Source organism: Jaculus jaculus, chromosome 8 (assembly GCF_020740685.1).
Source record: "Jaculus jaculus isolate mJacJac1 chromosome 8, mJacJac1.mat.Y.cur, whole genome shotgun sequence".
NCBI classification, from domain to species: domain Eukaryota; kingdom Metazoa; phylum Chordata; class Mammalia; order Rodentia; family Dipodidae; genus Jaculus; species Jaculus jaculus.
Genome location: NC_059109.1, coordinates 88,717,515 through 88,740,767, shown reverse-complemented (window position 1 = coordinate 88,740,767; position 23,253 = coordinate 88,717,515). Strand labels below are relative to the sequence as shown.

General features: G+C 38.3%; 1 protein-coding gene across 2 annotated transcripts in view; it reads right to left on the bottom strand.

Annotated features, from left to right (window-relative positions):
- Plcb1 (phospholipase C beta 1) overlaps positions 1-23,253 on the bottom strand; it is an 855,615-nt gene that overhangs the window by 825,595 nt on the left and 6,767 nt on the right. For both annotated transcript variants that reach the window (XM_004661511.2, XM_004661510.2), the window contains exon 2: positions 11,600-11,677. In XM_004661511.2, the coding sequence (XP_004661568.1) occupies positions 11,600-11,677 (78 nt within the window). The remainder of the gene's footprint in view (positions 1-11,599; positions 11,678-23,253) is intronic.

Here is a 23,253-nt window from a genome sequence, read left to right as displayed (position 1 = left end):
ACCAGCAAATGGACTGTTCCCAGAACAGGAAACAAAATTATGAACTATATACAGAAGGTATGTCCTCCACATAGTCTTCCCATTCAATCTCCCAAACTATATCTGGTATCAAAACATATAAAACTCCCTTATAACAGTTTCATAAAATGGAAAGTATCCAATTTAATTTCTCCTAATAGACTGAGAAGAACTAAATATAATTACCTCATAAAACTGAGTATAATTTAGTAATTAAGTTATATTAGGTGTTTGAATTTTGAAGAGAAAGCAAGGTTACCATCATATGTGTCTAAACTTGACTTATAATGCATTAAAAGGTCCATGGGAGTTATCACCATGATGAAGTATAGTGATGGTAATTTTTAAAAACCTATAAATGGATTTATACCCTGAAAATGATTCCAACAAAATTGTTACAATGTCATTTAATAAAATCAGAACAATTTTAAAATATGATTCAAGAGGCTATGCCTGAATTAGAAATTCTATCAAAAGATCATAAATTACAGCTTACAATGATTTGTAAAACACACCATTCTAATGACAACCATTCTTAGATAGTGCCCATAAGCTTTATTAGGCTTATGTGTTATTAAAACTTGGATTTCCTATGCTAGCCAGAGTTTATGAAAATAAAAACTGAAGGGAAGTGATGGCAGTGAAAAGACAATGTCAATAAAAGTAGAAGTTGAGGGCTGGAGCGATGCCTTAGCGGTTAAGTGCTTGCCTGTGAAGCCTAAGGACCCCAGTTCGAGCCAGATGCATAAGGGGGTGCACACATCTGGAGTTCGTTTTCAGTGGCTGGAAGCCCTAGCATGCCCATTCCCTCTCTGTCTCTTTCTCTCCCTCTCTCTCTGTCACTCTCAAATAAATAAATTAAAATGAACAAAAAAAAGTTGAATTTATGAGTAGAATTTTTTCATTCATAGCAATTTGACCTGTAGCTGGCTGTCCATGCTCAAAAAACTAAAAGCCCAATTTCTAAGGATCCAGTCAGCAGGGATAAGAAACAGTGCCTGATGCCAATATAACTGTTATCATCCTAAAACGATTATCTAAGAAAAAAGATCCAGACAACCACGGGAGCATCTGAATCTTCTTGGGAATAACAACACCATTTTCTCTTCTCAAAGGCCTTTAAATCATCTTAAAGCTTATTCTGTAAGATGCTTCAAATTCCCAATGGTCTAAGAAACTTTCACCTATGATGGAGTATTTATTGGTAAATTATCCTCAGAGGAAAAGCCTTTTGTCAACAAACTCTTTCTTTCCTTGTTCATGGCTCTATTCCCAAATATTATGAAATACATAAATAAACATCTTGTTTGCCCAACCAGGCCAATGCCTCAATGCTTGAGATCAAGAGACCATAACAGAGCCTGAGGAGAAAACAGGTCACTGTCGCCTTGAAGAAGGAAAGAGAAATATAAGCGTGTACAAAGTAAATGCTCAATTGGTTCCCAGGGCATCACCTTGGTGGCCTGAGGATGAGTTAGGAACAGCTGCTGAGTCAGAAGCTGACTGTTTGTCATATGGTAATATAAGTGTCATCACAAAGCACTAGGTAGTTACTGTATGCAGTAGGCACTTCAGTGAACCTTCAAGCCCACTCAAAGTGACTCATGGATGAGAAAAGCCTGGCCTGGAATGTTGAAGACTTTTGCCAGAGGTGGGACATTCCACATATAAGAGGCCTGGGACCCAAACACACACCTGGTGCAGCATTTCTGTCAGAGTACTTGATGACCCACCAAAGGTTAGTGATAAGACACTACTGTTAAACACACCATATGTGGTTGACCTGTAAAATGGAACGGCATGGCTGGAAGCTGGAAGAGAGTCAGTCCCCAGATAGTCAGTGCATCTACTGCCAGAAGGTGCTACATGGGCGACTGGGGGAAAATGACCAATATCTGTCCAAGCAACTCATGGTCTAACCTATGTGGCAGCAATTCTAAAGCTTTTGTATCATGTAACTTTATTTTGTATCATGTATGTTGTATGCTGTATTTTGTGTTATTATGTATTATGTATTGTTTGTATTCCGTGTGCAAGTATGTGTGCATATACTACGGCACATACACAGAGAACAGCTTCCAGGTGTTTCTGCTCTACCTTCCTGAGACAGGGTCTTTTGCCATTGCCAACTGCCAGACTCCAAGTGAATGTCAGACTAGCTGATCCAAGAGCTTCAGATTCTCCTGGTTCTGCCTCCCATTATCATAGGTTCACTGGAATCACAGATGCATCTGACTTTAGGTGAGGGCTGGGGAATTTAACACTGACTTTGCAAGCAAAGGCCTTTAGCTACTGAGCCATTTCCCCAGTCTCCAAAGATGGTTTTCTTAACCAATTTTAGGCACCTCAAATTATGTTTGTTTTAGGCAACCCAGCCCTGACTTAAAACAAAGTATTCATTCTAACATGTTTCAATGTCTCTAAATAAAGAACTTTTGCCAGCCTTAATGAAGAGGATTTTACAGTAATGTGTTCAGCATGTCATAGCCATGACAAAGGTTCCAGACAAGGATTCTAGAAAAATAGCATTATATGTTGCTCTAGGACCCATCAGGAATGAGAAAGTGAGACGGGAATGGAAGAAAGCTGTATGGGGTGTTTTTAGGCCAGTTACCAGTGCTCTAGGAAATAACACATGCACCTTTGAGATTTCCCACCCAAGTGACAACATACATATGAAATGTCTTCCTCAGATCTCACTGGATAGGCTGGGTGTTAACTTGCCAGAAAGTTACATGCAATGGCATGAGAATCAAAGTGACTTCTAGTGGCCAGAAATAACGAAAATATGTGCAGCTTCTGGCAAGTCACTGGTATGTAGCTAGGTGTCCTATGGAGGAGTGAGAACCAAAGCACTTTGCTAGGAAGATAGCCCTATGGGCATAGTGCCTGCCTTGCAAGCATGAGACCCAGGTTAAATCCTCAGAACCCACATAAAATGTCAGGCATCCCCTGTACTTCCAGCACTAGGGAGACAGAGGCAGGAGGACCTATGGAGCTCACAGGCCAGATGGGCTAGCTTAACTGGTGAACTCCAGGATAATGAGTGACCCTGTCTCAAAAAGAGGTGTATGACATACTTGAGATACGACACCTGAGAGTTATCCTCTGACCTCTCTCTGCATGCACATACATATGAACAAACACACCACATGAAGAAAGGGGGGCACAGACAACACTGTGTCAATTCTAACTATTAGCATCATTGATAACAATGAAAGAAGGGCAGAGAAGAACAAGGAAAACACTGTGTCCATTAATCAGCAATGACTGGTGTTCTGCTCTGGGCCAAGGAACAATTACAACTTTCAAGTCAATGCTCATATGAATTTTGCTGCTTTCTAACGTGTGTTTAGCTATTGTTTCGTCCTTTGGTAAAATTTAAAAATTAAAAACAAAGAGACTTCATTTCCTTAATATAATACCACATACTTATGTTCAGGTACTCCATCAACTCTGGAGTGTTCATCCTACTTAACACATAGAAGGAAAGTCAAAACTAGTACTTCTGGGATGACCTAGACAAGCATGTGTTTCCTAAAGAGAAAGCATCAGTGCCCAAGTCATTCAGGTGTCCATCAGGTCTTTATGTATGTCATTGGTGTCATGGGAAATCACACATATTTTGCTGTTGTTGAGGTCTGTGATTCCTCATCCAAAATTTCCACACTCTTCGTACTCTGAACACAGGAAGACAGCCCCAAGGCCAAGTGTGCAGTCAGATGCTTCCTTCGCTGGCTACTACTAGAGAGTACAGGTAGGCACCAACACACAGAATAATCCATTTGAAGAACTTAAATAAGGAGCTCAACCTCACATCATTCGACAGAATCCAATGCAAGGATTAAGAACCTCAATAACAGTAATGATAGCAATAAAGATAACAAGCTAGAAAAGTGTGGAAGAAACTGGGAAACCTTCAACGTAACTGTTGAGCTTTGAGACTTCAAGTCATCTTTTTGTTAGGCATGAACCAGATGTTAGGAAATTCAAGACAAGGCACAGACAGAAAGAATGTTATTTGCAAACATTTTTAGGCTTAACTTCTAGAATACAAGGAAAAGTATCAACACAAGATATAGTAAATAACTCAGATATGGCCAATAAATGTGTGAAAATAAATGCATTCTCCTAGCAAGTCCACTTAGGGTAGATTAAAGTTAGGAGATACAATGGTTGCATCAGATAAGCAAAAGTTATAATATTTCTAATAGTGTTGATTGGGGTTTGAAAAATCAGTTCTTCCCACGATTAGAGTTAAACAATGATACAGTCAACGGCTAAAATTTAAGGCACATATAACCTTCATCTAGCATTGTACTTCTAAGTATTTCCTTTAGGGAACTCCTGGCCTACATACCCACACAGAGATACACCAGGCTGATCATTTCTCTATATGGTAGGAATGTTTGCTGTAGCCCCAAATTACAAATAAATAAACATGAAGAGTTTACTTTTTATTAATAAGTAAAATTTTGCAATCAATTATTTAGGATACATGAGAGCCATTTAAAAGAATGAGATAGATACATCCATGAACATTTCTCTTAGATAAAATGCTATGTGAAAAGTGTATTGTGAAACAATAAATTAACACGAAAATGGGATAAAAGGATTTAAACAAAACAAAATGAAATAGCGCCTCAGTTATGCATACAAATATTCATTAAATAAATAAATTTATTTATTTATTTATTTGAGAGCAACAGACACAGAGAGAAAGACAGAGGGAGAGAGAGAGAATGGGCGTGCCAGGACTTCCAGCCTGCAAACGAACTCCAGACGCTTGCGCCCCTTTGTGCATCTGGCTAACGTGGGACCTGGGGAACTGAGCCTCGAACCGGGGTCCTTAGGCTTCACAGGCAAGCGCTTAACTGCTAAGCCATCTCTCCAGCCCAAATATTCATTAAATAAAACCAACAAGTTGTTACCAATACTTGACTCATTATGAAGGACTGGCATTGGGGTCAGCAGAGATGTGGGCTCCTGATCCTTTTCTAAATTCTTACCAAAAAGAAAATATGAGTTATTTACACAAAAAGTCAACTCTAGCCGGGCATGGTGGTGCACGCCTTTAATCCCAGCACTCGAGAGGTAGAGGTAGGAGGATCACCGAGTTCAAGGCCACCCTATATAGTGAATCCCAGGTCAGCCTGAGCCAGAGTGAAACTCTACCTTAAAAAAACAAAACAAAACAAAAAGTCAACTAACAGAAAGTAGTAAATCGTTCATTGAAAATGTGTGTTTTATTTTCTTCTACTCCTTTATAAAAGTCATATGTACTCCTCCCTCCCACAATCTCCCTTTTTAGGGATACAAGGAAGGGTTTTCTAAATTATCTTGAACTTCTTGGATCTGAACTAGTCTCAACTGGTTTTATTTTTACACCAAACTTGGCACAGAATCAGAGCATCGAATTGCAAGGCCAAGGTCTGCCGTTTCATAGTCCAGCAGACTGGGGTTTGTGAGCTGTTTCACTTTAACCTTTTTTTCCTCACAACTAGAATACAGATTTTCATCATTTACATGGGTTCCATGGCCATCAGTTCCTGCCATTGTTTCTTCTATCCACATGCCATATCCTACCTAATGCAAGCAATCTCATCAGTATTAGAGGTGGGTAAGAAGCCCTCCTCTCCCACCACTATCAAGTGAACTCATCCTCTTCATGTAACCTATGCGTGCACCAGAAAAGCCTCTGCACTTTATGCTTTATCATGTTTACTAGATCATTTCTGCTCATTACATTCAATAAGGTGTCCATAACCAACAATAGGCAAAAATAATTGTCAAATCAGTCCAAAGCTGGTAGAAGGTATGAACACTTGTGACATATTCACAGTTATCTGTTTCGAACAACCCCAAACATCCTCTCATTGTTTCACTTAAAAATATTTAAGGGATGGACAGATAGCTTAGCAGTTAACACACTTGCTTGCAAAGCCAAAGGACCTAGGTTCAATTCCCTAGGACCCATGTAAGCCAGATGCAAAAGGTGGTACATGCATCTGGAATTCATTTGAAGAACTGGAGGCCCTGGTGTGCCCATTCTCTCTCCCTCCCTGCCTCCCCCCCCCCTTTCTATCATCTGCCTGTTTCATTCTCCCAAATAAATCAAAATATTCTTAAAAATAAATATAAGTCTATTCTATTTGTCTATACTCCTGTTTTTATGCCACCAGTACCATGCTGTTTTTATTACTATGGCTTTGTAATATAGCTTTAGATCAGGTATGTCAGAGGTATTTCTTTTGCTGAGGATATGTTTGGGTATGTGAGACCTTTTGCCTTTCCACATGAAACTTGAGATCATTTTTTTCTATGTCTGTGAAGAACACTGTAGGGATTTTAATTGGAATTGCTTTAAATATATATATTGCCTTTGGTAGGATTGTCATCTTCACAATGTTAATTCTACCTATCCAGGAGCATGGGAGGTCTTTCCATTTTCTCAAGTCCTCCTCAATTTCTTTTTTGAGTGTTTTTATGTTTTCGTTGCATAGATCTTTCACTTCCTTGGTTAACATTATTCCAAAATATTTTATTTTTTTGTTGCTATTGAAAATGGGACTATATCCCTTATTTCTTTCTCTGTATCTTTGTCATTTGCATATAAAAATGCTAATGATTTTTGTGCATTGATTTTGTATCCTGCTATTTTGCTATAGGAGTTAATCAGCTTCAGGAGTTTTGGGATGGAGTCTCTCAGGTCTCTTACATATACAACCATGTCATCAGCGAATACAGCTAACTTAACTTCTTCCTTTCCAAACTGTATCCCTTTTATTTCCTTCTCCTGTCTTATTGCTTGACCTAGGACTTCCAGTACTATATTGAAAAGCAGAGGTGAGAGAGGAAAACCCTGTCTTGTTCCTGATCTTAATGGGAATTCCTCCAGTCTCTCTCTATTAACTATTATTTGTACCTTTGGAGCTTTGTATATTGCCTTTATTAGGTTAAGATATGTACCAACTATGCCAGTTCTCTCCAATGTTTTGATCATGAAGTGATGTTGTATCTTGTCAAAGTCCTTTTCTGCATCTATTGAAATGATCATGTGGTTTTTATGTTTAACTTTGTTTATGTGGTGTATTACATTGACAGATTTCTGTATATTGAACCACCCTTGTGTTCCTGGGATGAATCCCACTTGATCCAGGTAGATGATGCTTTTGATGTGTTGTTGGTTTCGGTTTGCGAGGATTTTGTTCAGGATCTTTGCAACTAAGTTCATTAGTGAAATAGGCCAGTAGTTTTCTTTTCTTGTGGCATCTCTGCCTGGTTTTGGAATTAGGGTGATACTAGCTTCATAAAAGGAGTTGGGTAGCTTACCCTGTTCTTTAATTGTGTGGCACAGTTTTAGGAAGATTGGTTTGAGTTCTTCCATGAAGGTTTGATAGAATTCAGCTGAGAAGCCATCTGGTCCTGGACTCTTCTTTTTGGGGAGGTTTTTTTTTTATTACTTTTTCAATCTCCATGAGTGTGAAGGGTTCATTGAGGTGATTAATCTGCTCTGAGTTTAGCTTTGATAGATGGTATGCATCCAGGAATCTATCCATCTCCTCCACATTATCCAGTTTTGTGGAGTAGAGGTTTTTGAAATAAGTCCTGATGATTCTCCAGATTTCAGTTATGTCTGTTGTGATCTCTCCTTTTTTGTTTTGAATTTTGTTAATTTGAAGCCTCTCCTTTTTTTGCTTGATCAAATTGGCCAGGGGTTTGTCTCTCTCACCTCTCTAACTCCTATACACTAGTTACCTTCTACCCTCATTTTCTTAGGGGACACTGACCTGTAACTCCCAGTACCAGCATGGGGCTATTACCCACAGTGAGCTTCTGATCAGAGAAAGCTACAAAGTTTTCTAAAAGAATAACAGATTTCTGTCAGAGTACTTGATGACCCACCAAAGGTTAGTGGTAAGACGCTATTGCTGAAGACAACATACGCAGCTGACACGTAAAGTGGAACGGCATGGCTGGAAGCCTGGAGAGAGTCAGTCCCCAGACAATCAGCGTGCCTAGTGCCAGAAGGTGCTACATGGGCGACTGGGGGAAATGACCAATATCTGTCCAAGCAACTCATGGTCTAACCTACTTAGCAACAAATAACCTGGTGTGATGCCCACACAAGTGCAATAGTGGCACACAGCCATGGTGGGGAACCAACTGCTCTTGATTTGGCTAACTGATCCCCTCAGTGGTACAAGACCCATAGCTGGAACTGGGAAACAAGTCAGAACCATATCCAAACATAAGCCCACTCTACAATATCAAGTTACCATCAATCGTGGGGCACAAGAGGACCTACACCTATTAAACTCTCTATAAAAAAGTAAGGGTTATCTCATTTGACCTGGTGCTAACTTACTCTCCGTTAGAGAATCTGCTTCTCTTTTTCAGCTCTTAAGGAGAGAGCCACTCCATCATACCTCAAAAGGGCCCTGACTGAAACTAAGGAAAATTGGCGAAACAAGCAAGGGTGCTGTTTTCCTGATGAACCAGATACCAGCACAAGGGGGAAGGAGACCAACACAGAGAAAAGTCAATGCCTACCAAATCAGAGAGCTAGAGCCTCAGAGGCCCCCAACACCTCATCACTGAAGCAGACCAAAACTGAACCTAACATGGCTCAGGGAAATTTTGCAGAAGAGGGGGCAGAAAGAATGTCAGAGCCACATGTTGGGTCATGATATACAGAGGCATTTATCTTACCCATAACTGTGGGCTAACTCCACAATGCACGACCCATTTACATCAACAAGGAGGGGCCAATGGGGAGGGTGTAGGTCATGCATGAGCCTAATAATGGTACCTAACTGCCTGTACTTATACAGTATAAGAAAAAAAATAAATATAAGGTTTATTATTTAAAACAATAAATAAAAATACTTCAGCTCTCTAAAACTGACTTGCTCAATTAGACTTTTAATTCTGAAATCTATCATTTGTGCTGCTCTCTTTGTCACCTATTATTTCTATGGTGTCAAATTTAAAAAGGGGCTGGGAAGGCAGCATGCTACTGCCTGTAGACAGAAAGCCAGTGGCTTGGAATCATGGCTGTACGACAAGTCCAATGCAGCCAGGACAAGAGCAGTAAGTAGCTGAGATGATGTAAAACATGAGGATTGTTGTCCACTACTACAAAAAGAAAGCTCTTATGACAATGGTCTCTATCAAGGGTTTCTTAAAGCCATTCAATTCACCTGTGAACACATGAGGCTTTAAGTGATTACTAATCAAAGTGCTTCAGTAGCAGATTGTGGAAGAAGAGTAGAACAAGCTAGGGAAAAGCCTTAGGAAAGAAGACAGGCACATGACAACCACTGTCAATGAGAGCTTCAAAACAATGAAAACCAAATGTGTAAAATCAAAGGCTAAGTGTTAAGGTATCTTACTGTTTTCTCTGAGTGGGTTCTCCACAGTTCAGATAAATTCTTTAGTAGCCTGAAAAACATATTCTAAATGAAGTAGTCCTGTAAGCATCCTCGTGAACACAGCCCCAGGCCTAGCCCTTCAAATGGTCTTATGCAAAAGCAACTTAAAGCTTTCTGGGTCATTCTTTATGTATGCAACATCTAGTCTGGCCTGAATTTACTCCAATGCATAGCTTACACTCGTCTATGGCCTAAGAGAAATCTATCACTCATTCTGGTTCCATGACTGGGCTTAAAGCCAGATGGAAAATGATGAACTTGAAAACTTTCTTTTTCTTAAGTCCTCTCATATTTTAGATGCTAAGATATATAATCATTGACAAAAAAAAAAAACTAAAAATGGATCAATAACTGAGGGATGACTGGGGATCTAAAATGTGAAAAGTAAAATTTACTATCTCATGAAAGGGAAAGTGATAAAGAGATAAAAAGACTTGTTATTATTTGTGTCCACTGGTTATAGACAACATTGCTACTCAGAAGAAAAGGCTGGTTTCAAATACTGAAATAAAATTTTCCACATCTGAACATAAGCTGCGTCAAAATACTCCACTCAAAGAACAATACAGTTGTATCAAGGAACCTTTGGTCCTAATCCCTTCTCTGTCCCAAGCAGAGGAGTATTTATGATTGGTCTTCCAGGAGAGCTTAACTGAGTTGCTATGAATTATTTAAAAACCCCAAAATATCTTGTGTTGCTTTTATGGAAACTTGATTTACAAGTTGAGAAAATCAAACTGACAGTCTGGTCTCTTGTACAAACACCCAACCTTTAGAAATGCTCTAGGCTTTTATAAATAAATAGTTCACAAATATAGCTTCAACTGTTCTAAAAATAGTCTTTAGGAGGGGGGAAAAACAAAAAAACAATACCTCTTTCAAGCCATTGTTTTATGCATAACAGCAGGAAGCCAAACAGAATGTCTATGCCAAAGTGATTAGTTACACCCAGTAATAAACATGGACATTAAGTATGAAATCTTACACATAATCTTTGACAGCAGCATCAAGCCTATGGTTTACTCCCACATCTGTGGTCACAGATGGTTCCAGGACACACATGGTTCTCAGAATGTAACTCCACAAGGCTGAAATTTGCCTTGTGGGAGATTCTGACTAGGCCCATGCAGAGCTAACCTTGGGACACGGCATTTCTTTTTAACACAGGAAGACAGTCTGCAGGATCCACACAGCCCTCATCATGCTGCTCTCAGGTCAGTGCCAACCACTGCTCACAGGTGTAACAGAGGTTGCTCTGAGACAGGCTGAAAATGATGACTCAAGGGACCTTGCATACGAGGGATCTAATGTGGAATTCTGCAAGGTAATGATTTATATCGCATTCCACTGTAATAGGGAGTGTCCAGAAGTCCTAAAGGTATTATGCTGGTTTCCAAATTCATTTATCATTCTCACAAACCCCTTTCATATCTTTCCAGCTATCACAGCTGAGAGAACCAAAAGATATTGGGCCTCTTAGGTTCAAGTATAGAACTGTGCCAATGATTGTGAAAATAAATACTTCCTATGAAGGTTCTTGTCTGACTGTCCATTAAATCCCAAATAAATCTTATGATTCTCACACATTCTACTTTTTTTTTAATAATTCAGTAGGAACCATCAATTGGTTTTGTAAGAAGTGAGCTACTGAATGCATGGTATTGTGAGCAGAAAGATAACTGGAGAAGATTCCTGAAAGCTGAAGAGAAAGAGTAGAGGAATTTTATCCTTAATTTTCTAACATGAATAAATTATCAAGACCAAATTCTTAGTACTACTGAGAGAAAGGAGGAAAAGGAAATGTCCAATCTTTGGTCATTAAGGTCAAAAGAATTTTTTTTCATCTGCATTGGAAGAGACTTAAATCAAAATAACCTTCTTCACCAAATACAATCCATATGTCGCTGTTCTTATCCTATACTAAAACACTGTTGCTCTCTAGGACCTAGTGCATCCAATATTCCAAATTTGTGTACATGAAAACTGCTAAGGCATTTGGCTTTACATAGTCTCTGGAAGTAGAATTTTCAAATATATTGCAAAAGGTCATCTCTGAAGTAGACTGATTTTTATAATTAAGATATACAAATATTTTATAAGTTAATAACCAACAGGAAAATGTAAGAAACACTTATCACATTCCTTACCTTATTCTGATCTGTCCAGTAAAAGAAAAATCCCTGAGGATCAGTCCTCAAAATGATTGGAGTAACAATAGTGGAGTCCTAAAACCATAAGAAAAAATAAAGCATGTTATAACACTGGAAATTCTTCCCCACGAGTTACTAAAGAAGCAACAATCCATAAGAAATTCTCCAAGGTCATCAATTTGCAAACAAATTAAGCATGGCATCTTTAACTGCATAAGATTATTAATCACCTACCAGAGGTACACCAATGATCATACTATTTGCATCTAACTGGAAATGAAAAAGGCCAGTAATGAATATATCTAAAGATAAATTTTTATAGTGATTGTCATATTTTCTGTTAGAAATTTATATTTATTTTTCCACATAATTTAATACTAAGCATAATAATATTTCATGTGATTAAGGTTAATAAAAATCCATGCTTGAAGTTAATACTTTAATTTACATTTGCTCGATAAAATGCTTTTTAATTGTACTAAGGAGAGTAATCATAGCATGTGAGCATCACGGTTTCCAGGGTAACAATAAATAAGGCCATCTCCTAAATATTTGGAAAGGTACAGACAAAACTGTTGTAAATTTCACATACTAAGATAAAATTTCATAGACCATCTAATATAATAAATACGTATAACAAGGTAAAAGTTGTATGCATTGTAGTTGTATATCAAACATTTCTGAACTATGTGGGGGTTTTAGCAATTTTCAGAAAGCTATAGTACTTTGTACAGAAAAAAAAAAAACCTGCTGTCAGATAAAGATGTTTTACTGAAGTACTCTGGCTTTTTCAGGAAAGACATTTATTTTATTTTATTTTATTTGCTTATTTTATCTATTTGATAGAGAAAGGAAAGAATGGATGTGATGGAGACTTCAGCTGCTGAAAACGAACTCCAGATGCATGAACCAACTTGTGCATCTGGCTTATGTGGGTCCTGGGGACTTGAACCTGGGTCCTTTGGCATCGCAGGCAAGTGCCTTAACCACTAAGTCATCCCTGCAGCCCAGAAAGACACTTTTTAATAAAATGTAAATTGCAAGGTTTTTCAATTTTTTTATGCACATCTTACCCACAGCTGGTCTTATCCTCTGTATGTTAAAATGAATTTATGATAAAAATTAGAAATTACAGAAATAAATTTGAATGTTTCGTTATTGTTTGCTTGTTTTCAGGATGGACAGAATGATAGAAGCATTTTTATCAACTGGGTAAGTTTACTGTAAAAGCCCATGTCTGGAGGCTGCCCGCTTGACTTCAAATGCCCTTCTCTTCTCTCTCTCTTCCCTTTAAGCTCTTATTCCTCATAGCTGGAATGAGAAGCTGTTAATAATGCTTACCTTAGCAGGTTGTTGTAGATATGTAAAGTCTCATTTTATTAAAGCATCAGTACAAATGTTATCACATAAAGATATTTGCTATTATAAGTCACTTTGTTTTTAAATGTATTAAAATATCAAACGAAGTTGGGTGTGGTGGTGCATGCCTTTATCCCATAACTCTAGGAGGCAGATGCAGGAGGATCCTTGTAAATTCAAGACCAGTCTGAGACTACACAATGAATTCCAGGTCAGCCTTGGTTAGAGCATATATATATAATGAAGATTTATCTTAATTTGATTTGCTATTGTGGTAAAACATATAGCATGGAATCATCACTGTTTGTATTAATAACTGTGCTACCATCACTAACATTCGTTGCCAGAACTACTTCATCTTCCCAAACTGAAATCCCATAGCCATTAAACACTACCTCTTTATTCCCTCCATCCACAGTACTGGAAACCACCATTCTACCATTCTACTTCTATCTTGAAGAATTCTTTTCTATTCCACATAAGGCATGTAAGTGAAATGATACAGATATCTTCCTCTCTCCTTTCCTTTTTTTTTAAGTAGAGTCTCACTCTAACCCAGGCTGACCTGAAATTCACTATGTAGTCTCAGGCTGGCCTCAAACTCATAGCAGTTCTCCTACCTCTGCCTCCCGAGTGCTGAGATTAAAGGAATGCACCAACACTGGTCCAATGTGTCCTTTACTGTCTGGCTAATTTCACTTAGAATACTATCATCCAAGTTTATTCATACTTACTGTAGTTGCTTTCTGCTGCTAGCACAAAGTACCTGACCAAAAGCAGCTGATGGGAGGAGTTTATTTTGGCTTACATAATCAAGGAGAATATCCATTATGGTGTGAAAAATGTGGAACAAACAGAGGCTAGACATCACCCCTTGGCCAACATCAGGTAGACAACAGCAGCAGAAGAGTGTGCCAAACACTGGCAAGGGGAAGCAGGCTATAACACCTAAAAGCCAGCCCTCAAGAACACATCTCCAACAAGGTTCTAATTCCCAAGTTGCCATCAGTTGGGGATCAAGCATTCAGAACACCTAAGTTTATAGACGACACCTGAATCAAACAATCATAATACTGTAGCTGTGAAATACCCTTCCTTTTTAAGGCCAAATCATGTTCCAACTTATTATATTCATACTGTATTTTATTTAACTAGTCATATGTCAATAAACATTTGGATAATTATGAGTAATAACACTAGGAAAAAAGGAATGTGAATATCCCCTTGAGACTTGCAATTATTTTGTGTTGATGCCTAGAATTGAAAGTTCTACATAGTTCTATGCTATCTTGTCCTTCTTGACATACAATTTGGAAAATATCATTTCAATCAATTACACTATTGCACAGAACTTCAGAAGGACTGAAATGTTTCAATGATGCTTAAATTTTAAATGTCAAAGAAAAGAAACAATATTGGAAATAAATTTAATTTTCAAATTAAGGACTAATTTTAAAACATTTAAGCTTCTTTTATGAGATTACATATATCACATATCATAGAAATATTTCCATCAAATCACAGCAACATTTTCAGCTGTGTTTTGGGTTCTTCAGGTGGACAGAATAAAAGCTCAGGAAAGCCAAATACAGTACATACAGATGACCTGGAAATAACCAGCAAGTATAATTTTTCATTTTCAGTTCACTTCTGCTAATCAAAGCATAGAAAAGTGCTGGTGGCCATTCATTACAAGGATCTCAGACAATCAAATATATAAGTTAGCAGAACAAAACTGCTCAAATTTAGATTTTAGAGCCTTATGCCATGCTACAGTATTTAATTCAGATATTTCAATTTCTATTTTATTCTATCTTTTTTCCTTAATATTATCAATGTTTACATGGCCCCACTGTCTGGCCACAGGCTCTCTGTTAAATGGTCACTCATGTTGGCTCCCTGCCTGCTTCTTCCATAATCACCTAAAACATTCCAAGATCAAGTGGAATTTGGCATACTTGCCACATAAGGCAGGATCTGACCCAGAAATACATGAATCTCCATTTTCAGTTCCACATGCTTTCTTTCTACTGTCCACATCTATATTCTCCACATACTAAAGTAGCTCCTGAGCCTACATGCCAAACATTCTTAATTGTCAGAACAAATGCCTAAGAAGAAAGTTTGAACAGCAAGGTCATACTTCATTCCCTAAAGATGAATTATGACTGTTGCAGAAGTTTACGACAGAAGAATGGAGTCAGTCCTCAGAGGGTGTGCTTTTTATTCTGTCTTTCTTCAATATCAATAAAGTGTATACTCCATACATGGCAGTTTTAAATGTCCAGGTGCATCAGAGTCAGTGAACTGTGAAAACAGATTGCTAACCTTTTCCCGAGTCTGAGACAGAGTCTGAGAAATCACACTTCTAGCAAGTCCACAGAAATGCTGATGCCGCTGAGAAACACGGGCACAGACCTCCAATAGGTAAGGCTTTGGGTCAGGAATACAATGGATGATATAACAACCAAGGAGTATTAATGAGTTCAGAATGTAGGCAAACCTGTATCATGGAAGTAAGATTTTAAATTCAATTTATTTATTTAATAAGTTGTAAGGCATTGTTCCCATAATCATCAAATTTAAAAAGAGGGCAGAATAAAAGAATTGCTTGGTGATGTATAATAAATTTATGCTTATTTTTATGATTAATCTGGAATCACTTTACCTCCATCCCAATCTCATTAATGTGACCAAGAAGCCACTGCGTACCAGCTTACATAAGTCTCTGCAAAGTCTTAAAACTGCTTTTTGGTCCTTTGTTGGACAATCAAGGACCAACCTGAAGACCCCCCCACAAAACCTTGATATCCACAAGAATGACAATTGTCTCAGCAAGACAGAGTCTCTGGGACCACATTAATAATGCCCACTTCAATGATTCTTTGGAGCAATAATTTTCTTGTCAATGAACTGTTCAGTATGCATAAATAATAAACTCTAAATAAATTGAGAAGTAACAAAGGGAATAGCAGCCCAAACTCCCTTCCTCTACCTGATTCTTGCAGAAATCCTTGAAACGTTAATAACACATCCTCAATATTTGATCTGAACCACTCCTATGGAATGAGCTACAGACTATATTACACAATTCCCATAAGATTATAATGGAACTGAGAAACTCCTGTTGCCTAACACATTTACTGCACATATTCTATGTTTAGATGTATGACCATTACTTACAGAATTCATTGCAGTTACATGCTAGGCACATATGTAGTCGATGAGCAAGAGGCTATGCCATATAGCCTAAGTGTCTATAGGCTAGATCACCTAGGTTTTTACATGCAAGCTACACTGCTTGATCCATAATCAGATTACGTAATGATGCATTTCTCAGAACTGTCCTATTATTAAGTATCACATAACTGTACCTATAATAATAAGGTGGATGGGATTGTCCACATGTAAAATATATATAAAATGAGGCTTGGGGTAAATAATCTGCCAGTGGAAATTTAATGAAACTAATAAGAGAAGCACTCGAAATTATACCTGCAAATTGTGCTCCCTTCATGATCCCCTACATTTTTTCATTAGTTTCCCACTCACTGAGAAACTTTGATCGACATTTATTACCATCATCATTCTTCATGAAATGTTAGTATGATGGTATCCTGAATAGGCATTCATTGGCTATATGTACACTTGTGCTTCAAAACTCTTCTTAGAAATTTTTGGTTCCGAGGAACCATTTTTGTTTCCTGATGATGAAATGGCCTCTATTGTGAGTGCCAGCTCTGTTCCTGCACTGTCTAGTGCCATGTCCACTGGGGCTCACCTGTGACTACAGAGCACTTGGCAAGTCAAGACTGAAACAAAGATGTGCAGCAGGAATTCAAAGGTAAGAATGAAAACAAGACTTTGCAATAATAATTTAAGATACTTATAACATGCTAAAATGGAAAAATTAGGAGAAATAGAATTTATTATTAAAATCAACTCTTTTTTTTTTACTTGTTTTACTGTGGCTACTAGAAAATGTAAAACGTCTCAAATGGCTGCATTTTTAAATTTTTTTTAAAACTTGTAGCAATTTATTTGAGAGAAAGAGAGGAGGGATAAAGGCAAATAAAGAGAGAACAGGCATACCAGGACTTCTAGCCACTAACTCCAGATGCATGTGCCACCTTGTATATCTGGCTTATGTGGGTTCTGAAGAATTGAACCTGGGCCCTTTGGCTTTGCACACAAGCACCTTAACTGCTAAGACATCTCTCCTGCCCAGTTCCATTTTATTTCTATCACACCGTACACCTTGATGGGGACACTCCTTAGCTGGGAAATCATGTGAACTTGGTTAGTCTTGGTATCTCAACAGATAACTCCAAATAAGACAGTTCTAAAGATTTCCCATTATTATATCTACCTCCCAATTTTTAATGTCTAAGTATTATAAAATAAATTTAGTTGTTTTTTCAAATGTCAATCTTAATATGTAAGTCAAGCATCATTATGTTACCTGTGAGTTCCCATTTAACAGGCTGTGGGAGGCTGTGAACTGAACTGAGGCCACTCCCACACAAAATACATACACTTAAGGATGGGATCTCAATTGTGACCTTATTGGGAGATGGGGATCTTTAAAGAAATGTTTAAGTTGAGAAAGTTTCAGTGTGGGCTCTGATCCAGTGACGCATGTCCTTATAAGAAAAAGAAGTTTGGACAGAGACGTGCACAGAATGAAGACAGAGGGGAAAAAACAACCTCCTATAAGCCAAGAATAGAGGCCTTTGTGGCTCTCAGAAGAAACCTTGTTGAAACCTTGACCATGGATTTTTTTTGCCTCCAGAAATGAAAGAAAATAAATTTCTATTGTATGAGCCACCCACTCTGTGCTCCCTTGTTATGGTAGCTCTGGTAAACTGATGAGAAGTACAACCACAATTCTCATGATTAACATCAAGGACAAGTCCTTGTGACCACAATTCATTCCTAAGCCTGTGTAGGGTGTGTTAGGCAAGGTTAACTACTGTTCAGATGTCACATCATCCTTTCATGCTATTCAAGAGAGTGTGTGTATATCAACACATGTGCTTCATCTAATCAATATGACAAAGTCAACATGGAAACAAAATGCAACACCACCCAGGAAATGCTTAAGACTATCGAGAAGTAATGGAAAATATGGTGATAATATACACTGGGATAGAGGTACAGCTACCTACACAAAGGAAGTCTAAAGGAGATAATATCAAATATAAACAATACAGCCTTGACTATGAACTAAAAAGCATAATAAGTGGATATTGTTTTAGTTACCTCTCATTGCTGTGACCAAATATCAGAAAAGAAGCAATATAAGAGAGTGTTTATTAATTCAGGCTCATGGTTTGAGGGATACAGACAGTGGCTGGAAAGGCACAGCAGTAGGTGACTCTGTGCCAGTGGAAGTGAGCAGCAGCTGTGCTCTCACATCATAGCAGATAAGGTGGCAAGGGGGATCTGACCAGAAACAGGGCTAAGCGATAGCCCTCAAATCAATCTTTCCTGCCCCTGGATCTCACCTATCAAAAGTTTCACAACCACCCATGTCAAGACCATCAGTTGGGACCACGTGTCCTAATACATGAGCCTGTGAGCCTGTGGAGGACAATCCCAAATCAGAGCATGTAAAGCTAGCCCAGTGAATTAGTATCATAAAAGCCGAATTGCCACATGCTTTGATACTGGTGAGCATTTCCTCCAGGGCTATGGGTAGTCTGAAAGTTCTCCAAAGACAAGAATGATGTGGGGTAAGAACAGAAAATAGAAAACAGTAAAGTCTAATTAAGAAACTTGTCTTTTACTGACAAAAATTAAAATCCCTTCTAATCCAATAAAAGGAAAACCCAGAAGCATGGTTCTTTAAATACCATGTAATATACATCAGATACTGAACTAGTGACCAAAACAAAGCCAAGATTTCCCTCACCATCTCCCTTTTCTCCCCACCCACTCCTTCTCTGCCCTCCAAAGCCTTACCCAGCACTCATCACTGGTTTACAGTTTCTCACCACTGCTTTGAAATTTCCTTTACCATGCATGTGACACATGTGAGGCCCCAATTCTAAGTGAGGGGTTCAGTAGTTAAAGGAACATGCTAGCCACCAATTCCAAGTGATATCTTTTTCAATATCTATTTTGCATCTTTTCCTACAGTATTATTTCTACTCATCTATTCATACTTTAAAACTATATTGATATACCATCATCGTGGAGGGAAGGAAAAGAGGGAGAGTGAAATAACTAAAGGAGGAAGGAGGGCTACAAGCCTTGTGGTAGCTTTATATCAGGATTTTTATGACTAAAGGCACTACTATGACTGTGACAGCAATGTGCCCCAAAGTTCTATGTGTTAAAAGCTTACTCCTGTAGTGACACAATTGGGAGATGACGGAGCCTGTAGAAGGTGGGGACCACTGAGAGGTTTCTAGACATGTCTCTGAAAGGGCTGATGGGCCCTTCTCTATTTTGCTTCCTGGTCATGAGGTGATTGTTTTTTTTTTTTTTGTTTGTTTGTTTGTTTTGTTTTGTTTTGTTTTTTCTGCCACTCACTCCTGCCATGATGCAGGAGCTGTACAAAGCCAAAGAAGTAGAAATTTTATTATACGTGAAAATTTAGAAGTATAGGCCTTCATGTGTTATTTTTCATTTTAGTGATAGAGGTGATGCATTAAATTTTCTCCTTATGAATCATCCTCATGACAATGTTTTCACACAAATCAATCATTTTTATGCCATTCCCACCATTTACAAATTTCTTGAAGGACAGTTCTCATTGGTGATATGTGTGAGTATCTCTTCCAAAAAGCAAGAGTTTTAAATACAAGTCCCTCAGGACATAAAATAAAGCTTAAAACAGAGCTTCCAAGCAAAGCCACATGCCACAGTGAAGATCATGAAGGTCTCCTCTGATTTGACCCACATTTGTTTATTCCTCAAAGCTACATGCTTCCCTGTGTGAGCCCGACATACACCAAGCCATTCCTTCATCCCACAGATACCCCACAAGCATCTGCAACTGCCAAGTTTCAGACCTGTGTTCTTCCTCAGAGAAGGCATATAAATCACATAATGCTAGAGTCTTCCATGGGCCCTAGTCTAGATATAATCTAGATAAAGTATATCTACTCCCTACAAGGCTGACTTAAATCTCTCTGAATCAACATGACCTTGAGTTACAAGCCAGCCTACATCCTGCTTGGGAGCAGGGACTGTCCTCTATACTTCACTTCCTTCATGCCTACCATACCTTTTATCTTCCATGAGCCATAATTTCCCTGAAACCATGGAACTTCCCTTAATAGAAACCCAAGAAAATGCAGTACGTAGAAGTACATAGGGAAGAGAAAAATTGTCATATATAATGAGCCTTACTGGATACCAAAGTGTCATTTACTAGGTAATGAACAAAAGTGACCTTTATTCTAAAACCATTCACAACATTTATTTTTCATACACATGCCTCCACACTAACTCACATACACAGAATATTTTTTTTAAAGATAGAGTACACACTGGCCTCTATACCTACTTCAAAGCAGCAGGGACGTTTTCTCGTGCCCCCATATCCTGTGCAGTGTACACAAAAATAGACTTTATATATACGTCATGAGAAGAGCTATTTTGAATACACTCAATACAGTGGGGAAGGTTTGCAAGACTCTAGGATCCTTTGCATGACTCCTACAATCAAGGAGAGTCTTTGGGAGAGTCAATGTGTTTCCTTTAACTTTTGAATCACTGAATTCTGTTAAAAGTTCTATAATCCAAGAATTGAGTAGGCTGAGGCAGGAAAATTCCAAGTTTGAAGTTTGTTTGGCTCCATAGTGAGGTCGAAGCCAGTCTGAAATACATAGACTTTGTCTCAAAGGAAGGAAATAAGGAAGAAAGGAAAGGAGAGGCGAAGGGAGGAAAGAGAAAAAAGTAAAAAAGAAAAATGTTACTAAAAGGATTCTGTTTGGAAACATCTTTTTTGTTTGTTTATTTTTGCTTATTTATTTGAGAGTGAAAGACAGAGAGAGAAAGAGACAGAGAGAGAATGGGCACCCCAGGGCTTCCAGCCACTGCCAACTGACTCCAGACATGTGCGCCCCGTTGTGCATCTGGCTAATGTGGGTCCTGGGTAATAAAGCCACAGACCGGGGTCCTTAGGCTTCACAGGCAAGCGCTTAACCACTAAGCCATCTCTCCAGCCCTGAAACCATCTTAATAGACTGGAAAAGTTCCTGAATTTAACTGCTAGCCTTCATTTCATATTTGGGGTCTGACAGTGGTTTAGGACTTTGGGCAATCAGAACTCACTATGTAAAGTGGGAAGAACATATGTATGTCCTACCACAGGAGGTGGCCTCCATGTCTGAGTGAGAGTGTATGCTAATAAACAGTGGTGCTTACAAAAGGAGATCTGCTACTAGGACTCGCTCTTGATACTGAATATCATAGGCAGCATTAGAGCAAATTTCCACTTTGCCCAATGTATCACTGTAGAAAAAAATTACAAAGTTTTTTTTTATTACAAAAGATTTTTTTAAAAAAGATTTTCATATGTTTATTTGTTCTGTGAAACAGGATCTTACGATATAGCCCAGACTGGCCTCCAACTCACAGTGATGCTCCAGCCTCAGCCTCCCAAGCTGGGATTGTAGGTGTGTACCTCCACACGACTTTACATAGGCTCTTCAGATAATCACTGCATATTGGGATTAAAAGCTACAAACCATAAATGGCCATGTCTGGCAGAGATTCATGTAGGAAACAGACACCTCTCCAGAACTTTGAACCTAAAGGCATTTTTGGTACAGGTCAGATTCACTTAATAGGGTCACTGGAAAGCTGAAGACGCAGGCTCCAGAGACCAGAGACCTTGATCTCTCCTGAGGAGGGTTACTGGATTTGCTATACTCAGAAGTAGGGAAATCAAGAAGTGCTCAAGTCCAACGCACCAACATAGCTAAAGACAAGGACAAGGTTATGCTGCTGAAAGGGACATCCCTGTTGCCTCTGAGAGGCACTGGAAATCTGAAACACAGTATGTTCCTCTTCCGTTTCTCATTGAACTACAGAGACAACCCAGAAGATGTAGGCAGTTGGATCCTTTCACACTTCTTTCTTCTAGGTTTGATACACATATCTATTTGCTAGAACTTAAACATGCAAGTAGAACACTGACCCTTCGGCGTGTTCTATGTCCAGGCTCTGTGTTATAAAAAGCCCTGCCAAGAGATTGGATGCAAAGACTCAACCGTGTACAGCAGTGCCATGGAATGGTTTGCTCCTTAACTTTTTTCAATCTATAGACCACCTGCCAAGTTGCATTGTGGAACTTCAAGTTCCTTTGTGGGATCACATGGCCTCTCCTACTAAGTAAATTAAAATTAAATTACCAACACCTACTCATATACAAGTGCCAAAAACTGATTTTTTAAAACAGCAGAATTATCTCTTAAAATCCTATATGTATAAGTGCTGTTCACTGACACATACCATGTTCAGTTCAGGTGAAACTGCTTCCTGTGCTAACTAATCCCTTTTCCCCTGAATCTGCACATAAACCTTCATGCAATAAAGAAAAATAAAACACCAGGAACTCCAAAGGCCATGAGATGAAAAACAGATGTTGGGTGTTTTTAATTCTATTTTAATACCAAATATCTATTTGTATTATTGTATATAGTAGTCTGTTTCCCAATCAACAATAGTTTGGTTTCTTGGTAACAGTATAGAATTAGTCAACAAATATGAACACACATACCTAAATATTTTTCAAAGAATACAAAATAATTTCTTTTCAAAATCAGAAATAACACATGACAAAGAGAAAATGAAATATTAGTCCTTACAAGAGAGTTCAAAGGAGAGAGGGAGAGACCCGCACACACTTAGAGAGATTGGTCATCCTTTATGTCCTATTTCAGATAGTTTTATTCCCCTACAAAAATTTAAAGCTTCATTAGGATCCTATAAGGAAACTGTCTTAGAAATGTGTCTCTATTTCCTTTGCCTACTGAGACATAGGGACACATGGCTCTGATTAAGGAATCAGACATGGTACATTCAGGGAAAGGATTAGATGGAATGGGTGGTGAAATATGCCTGAGCACATGGAATTTATGAGAATATCTAAATAGGCTACAGGAAACTAATGTTAGTTCAGGTAACAGGAAAAGTAACATTTTCAGTTACGAAAGGTTTTTTTATTGAAGTAAGAGACCCACAGCGTTAGTCAACAATTCATAATCAATCCTATTCCATTTCTGTTGGTACTTACTCCTCATGGTAACATGAAACCACTTGGGTAATGAAACATT